Below are 6,482 nucleotides of genomic sequence, written 5' to 3' on the forward strand. Positions count from 1 at the left end.
GCAGAAGCAGAAAGCGAGCTTGCATCTAATTATGGCAGAAAGTAATTTCAAGCTGTCAATTTTCTCTCTCTAAATAACTACTCTAAGTTTCCTAGGAGGTACCTGCTTAGGTGGGGGGGTGGGAGACTTAAAGGGGCGGACGATGTAGGAAAAAGAGAAAACTAGGTTACGTAAAGAGTGAGGATGTTAAAAACAGAACAGGGGGAAATTTTAATGGTGGTCCCCAACCCAATGTCAGTGGCTGTGTTGGAGTTAAGGTTGTTGGCAGCATCGGCAGCAAGCGGGTCTGCTTTCAGCTGTCCTGGCAGGGGGTGTGCATGCCCAAACTGTGGGCAAATCGTCTGCCCCAGTGAATGAAAAAAAAAACCAGACCATGCAATCTCTTTCTCACCTCACACCCCACGGCTAACTCCAGAGCTGTACTTGGCAGGCAGACACCACAGGGAAAGCTGTGACAACCCCTAGCCCTGCCCTCCCAAGCTGGAGTCGCTGTGTAGGGAGAAAAGATGTTGCAGTAGGTACTGGCGATCTACAGGATAAAAAAAGAATGAAAGAAAATTACTTCGATCTTGAAGTGCACACACACTGAAAAGCAAACCTTTCTGAGAGCAGGAAAAGAAAACAGCCTCTGCCCTATCTGCTTCCAGACTCTAGAGAGGACAGAATCAGGAAAATGGTAAGCCTCGGGGGAACTGAAAAACAATTAGGCTATTTTCTTTCACCTGCTGGTCATTCTTGGCTATTTAATAGAGAGATGGTGCCACACACCCACCTGCCTGAATGACTTGAGCAAACACCACCAGGGACACAGGCTGTCAAAATGAAGTGATGCTGGGGATGGGGGAAAGGAGGTCATGATGGGGGTGCTAGTCTGTTGGACTGTACTGAAGGGGCAAAGAATGTGTGACCCCCCCCCAGGTCCTCTGCCATATTATGGGTTTTCATCAAAACCACTATCTGTCTTGGACTGGTGAAGGAGGAAGATAAGCAAAAAAATGAAATAAAGGAAGGCATTTCATCTAAGTCCCAAGCAGGCCTTTTGGTATCTACTGTCTGGCAACCATCACTTGGGAGGCACTGAATTTGGTAAGTGTCTATAAATCCCTCTTTTGGGACTCACAAACACTTACAGTGCCCAAGGGTTTGGTTCTGCTAACAGTGAAAGAAAAGATCGGCAGACTTTGGAAAATGCATGCTCAGAAGCAGCAATTTCATAGACTAAGAGAAGCCTATGGTGAAAAGGGCTCAGAGCCACCCGTCTCTGTGAAGTTGAGTCAGGCACTTAGCTCAGCAGAAGTTATGATTCACTTACTTGTCAGAGACAGCTCTTGCTTTGAGCAATGCAGCTGTGTAGCATATTGTTGCCGATTTGGGTAAGCTTATATCTGTTGGGGGAAAAAAACAAAGAAAGCAAGAACTCTTGTCAATTTTTGGAAACAACAATTATCTTTTAACACTGTTATTTTAATCATCCTACTCAAATATTAAACTACGAATTGATCACATTTTAAAAGCTAGAGGTATATTTAAGTTGTTTTATACAACAAATGCATTCCTAAAAATTAATCTTTTGCAAATTCAGTATTTGAAAGGCAACACTGTAGAAAACCTATTTTGAATTCCTTTTTTTTTAAATTTTTTAAACCCTTAACTTCTGTGTATTGGTTCCTAGGTGGAACAGTGGTAAGGGTGGGCAATGGGGGTCAAGTGACTTGCCCAGGGTCACACAGCTGGGAAGTGTCTGAAGCCGGATTTGAACCTAGGGCCTCCCGTCTCTAGGCCTGGCTCTCAATCCACTGAGCTACCCAGCTGCCCCTTGAATTCCTTTTTAAGAAATTAATCATTTTCTAATTTATTTACTTTGAAAATCTGGAATTTCCTCTATCAGTTTTACTTAAAGCAGCTAATATTTACAAAGGAACAAACTCAAGTATTAAAAAATATGGGAAGTTATTCTCCCATAATTTGCATTTTATTTTAAAAATTTTATATGCTACTTTAAAATACTCAGTTAATTCCTTCCTTCCCTCCCCTCCCCCATTAGAGAAGACATCATTTGACAAAAAGATACAGCATACATATGTACAAAACTATGTCTTATTTATGTCTATTCATTAGTTCTTCCTCTGGAGGAGGACATACGTAAGTCATTCTTTACACAATATTTCTGTTGCTGTTATAGTGTTCTCTTGGTTCTGCTTGTTTCACTTCTCATAATTTTATGTAGGCCTTTCCACGTCCCCCCTCCAAAAATGCTCAGGATTTGTAGTAGTATTCCATCACAATCATATGCACAATTTGTTTAGCCATTCCTCAACTGATGGGCATCCCTCCAATTTCCAGTTCTTTGCCATCACAAATATTTTAGACTATATAGATTCTTTACCCTTTTCCCTGATCACCTTAGGAAATAAACCTAATTAGTGGTATTGCTGAATTATAAGGTATGTTTAAATTGTTTTAAATTTTGAAATATTCAGTTTTATAACTCTTTGAGCATAACTCTAAATTGCTCTAAAATGACTGGATCAGTTCACAGTTCTGCCAACAGTGTATTTGAGATAATATCTCAGAGTTATTTAATTTGCATTTCTCAAATTAACAGTGATTTAGAGCATTTTTTTAAATAGCTATAGATAGCCTTGATTTTTTCATCTAAAAACTGTCATATTTTTGACCATGTAGCAATTTGGGAATGGTTCATATTCTTACATTTGACAAAGTTCTTTATATATTGTAGATATAAAACCTCTATCCAAGAAACTATAACATTTTTTCCCAATTTACTGTTTTCTTTCTAATCTGGCTACATTAGTATTATTTGTACAAAACTCTTTAAATTTAACGCATTCAAAAGTATCCATTTTATATTTCACAATGCTTTCTCTCTCTTGCTTATTCATAAATTCTTCACCTACCCATAAATCTGATGGATACATCCTTGTTCTTCTAACTTGCTTATGATATCTGCCTTTAAGTCTAGGCCATGTATCCATTTTGATCTTATCTTGGTAAATGACATAAGATATTGGTCTATATCTAGTTTCTGCCAGAAGGCTTTCTAGTTTTCCCAACTATTTTTATCAAATAGTGATTTCTTATCTCAAAACTTGAATCTTTACTTTTGTCAAATACAAGATTACTGTAATCTTTTAGAAGTGTTTATTGTATATCTGTTATTGAAACTGACTTGAAAGTATAGATATAAATGAATTTTTCCTCAGAATAATAAGCACATACTTAAAACCAGTAGCAAACATTATCTGTAACAGAGATTACTTGGAAGCTTTCCTTTTGAGATCAAGAATGAAACAAGGATGCCCATTATTACCAAAATTATTTAATGTTGTATTAGAAATACTAGCAATAGCAATAAGAAAAGAAAAAGAAATCGAAGGAATCAAAATGGGCAAAGAGGTAATAAAACTATCTCTTTTCACAGACTATATGATGGTATATATATGAGTCCTAGAGATTTAACTAAAAATTTAGCTGAAACTATCAATAATTTCTTTAAAATATCAGGATATAAAATAAACCCATATAAATCATCAGCATATCTATATTGCATCAACAGTGTCCTGTAAGAAAAGATAGTAAGAGACAACCCATTTAAAACAATAATAGAATAAAATAGCTAGATGTATATCTGCCAAAACAAACCTAGGAACTACATAAAAATAGTTATAAAAAACTTTTTATACAAATAAAATCAGATTTAAATAGTCGGAGAAATATTTATTGTTCACTGGTAGGGCAAGGACAATATAATTAAAATGGCAATGTTACCTAAACTAATCTGCTTATTTAATGAGATCTTAACCAAATGACTAAAAACATTAATTACTAGAAAAATAACAACAAAATTCATTTAAAAAAACAAAAGGTCAAGAATATCAAAGGAAATTCATGAAAAAAGGTAAAAGAAGGTCTAGCAGTACCAAATTTATTTACTATAAAGCAGTAATGATCTGGTACTGGCTAAGAAACAGAAAAATCGATCGGTGGAACAGAACAGACATATGATAAACAGTTGTAAAAGATTATATTCATCTCCTATTATTTTTAATGCAAAGGAGGAGTTCTTTCTAGTTTAAAGAAACATTTGCCAAATTACAAACTATTTGGAACTTCTTTAACATGAATAAGAGATACTGACCTGGAAAACAAATTTAAAAAACATATTTTTTTTTAATGAACACTAGGAGGCAGCTGGGTGGCTCAGTGGACTGAGAGTCAGGCTCAGAGATGGGAGGTCTTGAGTTCAAATGTGACCTCAGACACTTCCTAGCTGTGTTACTCTGGACAAATCACTTAACTCTTCTGCCTTAGAATCAATACACAGTATTGATTCTAAGATGGAAGGTAAGGGTTTTAAAAAAAAAATGAACACTGCTCAAAAGGTTTTTCTTTAGTATTCAAATTTGTTATATTTTCTTTGAGTTAGTTTTTAAATGGTAGAAAAACAGAATCTGTGACTGAAAAGGACTTCATGGGTGATTTAATCTAGACCAATTCAATAAATAAATAAATATTTATTAAGTACCTATTATTTGCCAGATACTATTGATTCAAGCACAAAGAACGAAATGACTCCCACTTGCAATGAGTTTACATTTTAATACGGAAGTCAACAAGTACAATATGTATATGTGCATGTGCATGCACACACACATACAGTGTTCACACACAGGATTTAAATACAAGTTACCTATATGACTGGGGCTAGATGGCACAGTGTATAGAGTGCTAGGCTTGGAGTCAGGAATATCTGAGTTTAAATCCAGCCTCAGACATTGACTAGCTGTTTGATCCTGGACAATTCACTTAACTCTGCCTCAGTTTCCTCATTTGTAAAAAGTGTTGGAGAAGGAAATGGCAAACTACTCCATTTTTAAAATTTTTTTTGAACCCTTAACTTCTGTGTATTGGCTCTTAGGCAGAAGAGTGGTAAGGGTGGGCAATGGGGGTCAAGTGACTTGCTCAGGGTCACACAGCTGGGAAGTGTCTGAGGCCAGATTTGAACCTAGGACCTCCCATCTCTAGGCCTGACTCTCAATCCACTGAGCCACCCAGCTGCCCTCTATTATTTTTGCCAAGAAAACTTTCCTTGTAAATCTTTTTCCCTAAGAGAGGCTAGATGTCAAGACTCTTCTCTGAATCCTCCTTTCTCTTTATCATCTCTTACTTGGTTACCTCTTTGATTCCCCTGGATTTAGTTATTATCTATATGCAGATCACACACACACACGTGTGTGTGTGTATTCCATATTATATAATATATAAAATACTATATGACCTGCTATAATATAAATATATTATAAATATATAAATACTATAGTATATGTATACATATATAAAAACAGCCTTAATCTCTCTCCTAAATATGGTCCTACCATAATAAGTTGCTTATTGGACATTTTAAACTGGATGTCTTTTATAAATCTCAAATGCAACATGCCTAAAACAAAACTTGTCTTTTTCTCTCAAACCCCTCCCCCCACTATTTCTCCATTAAGGACCCTGCTGTTGATCAGATCTCTTAGGCTGACAACATTAGGGTTCTCCTCAATACTTATGCCATTCCTCACCCCCCAGATCCAAACCATTACCATATCCAGCCATTTCATATCTATCCCAGGTCTCAATCTGTATCCTTCTTTCTCATTACACCAGGTGACTTCAGGCCCTCATAACACTTCCTTTTGACCACTGTCGTCACCTCCTCATTGGTCATCCTGCCTAGAATCTTTCTGGTGTCCAGTCCACAGATGTTAAAGAGTTTGTCCTCAAGTGCATACAGGGGCTTAATAAATGCTTACTTGTTTAATAAATGTGAAAAGAGAACGAGATGGATGAGCCAAACGTTATGGTGGAGATCAGGAAGGCCTCATGAAAGAGACAGTATTTACCCTAGACACGGAAGAACGGACAGGTAGATAGATACGTGTGTGTGGTGGGGGTGGGAGTGATTAAAGGGCTAGAGGGCCATTTTTAACATAATGAAGGGATGGATGCATCCAGGCAATAACACATACCACCTGTGCTCTTATTTTTCCCCTGCCCTACCATTTTTAACATTTTCCTCTTTAAGGCTACATTTTATCTACTCTGTATGTATCTTGTATGCATCCATTTAGGGCATGTTGCCTCTCCCATTAGAATGTAAGATCCTTGTAGACAGGGATCATTTTCTGCTCCTTCTTTCTTTCCTAAGCACTCAGCACACTATGTGGCATACTACACTTAAATGCTTGTCAATTAACTGAATGAATTTGGGCACAGGTGGGAAACAGTCCTGGAAAGGGAAGGGGGCTGGTGACAGTTGTCCTTGAATCTAGACTAAGGACATAATTCAACAGTCAATGGGGAATGCCAAGAGTTGGGCATTAGAAAAGAGTCAGGCTGAACGAATCCCAGTATATTTTACACGAGGCTTAGCAGTGTAAAAACAATGGGAAGTGAGGCAAGTCGAAAGCAAT

General features: G+C 37.0%; 1 protein-coding gene across 2 annotated transcripts in view; it reads right to left on the minus strand.

Moving 5' to 3' along the window:
* The window catches only part of ST7 (suppression of tumorigenicity 7), a 330,306-nt gene that overhangs the window by 63,110 nt on the left and 260,714 nt on the right, over positions 1–6,482 (minus strand). For both annotated transcript variants that reach the window (XM_044679523.1, XM_044679522.1), the window contains exon 10: positions 1,313–1,385. In XM_044679523.1, the coding sequence (XP_044535458.1) occupies positions 1,313–1,385 (73 nt within the window). The remainder of the gene's footprint in view (positions 1–1,312; positions 1,386–6,482) is intronic.

The sequence above is a fragment of the Gracilinanus agilis genome, chromosome 5, assembly GCF_016433145.1.
Source record: "Gracilinanus agilis isolate LMUSP501 chromosome 5, AgileGrace, whole genome shotgun sequence".
Lineage (NCBI taxonomy): Eukaryota > Metazoa > Chordata > Mammalia > Didelphimorphia > Didelphidae > Gracilinanus > Gracilinanus agilis.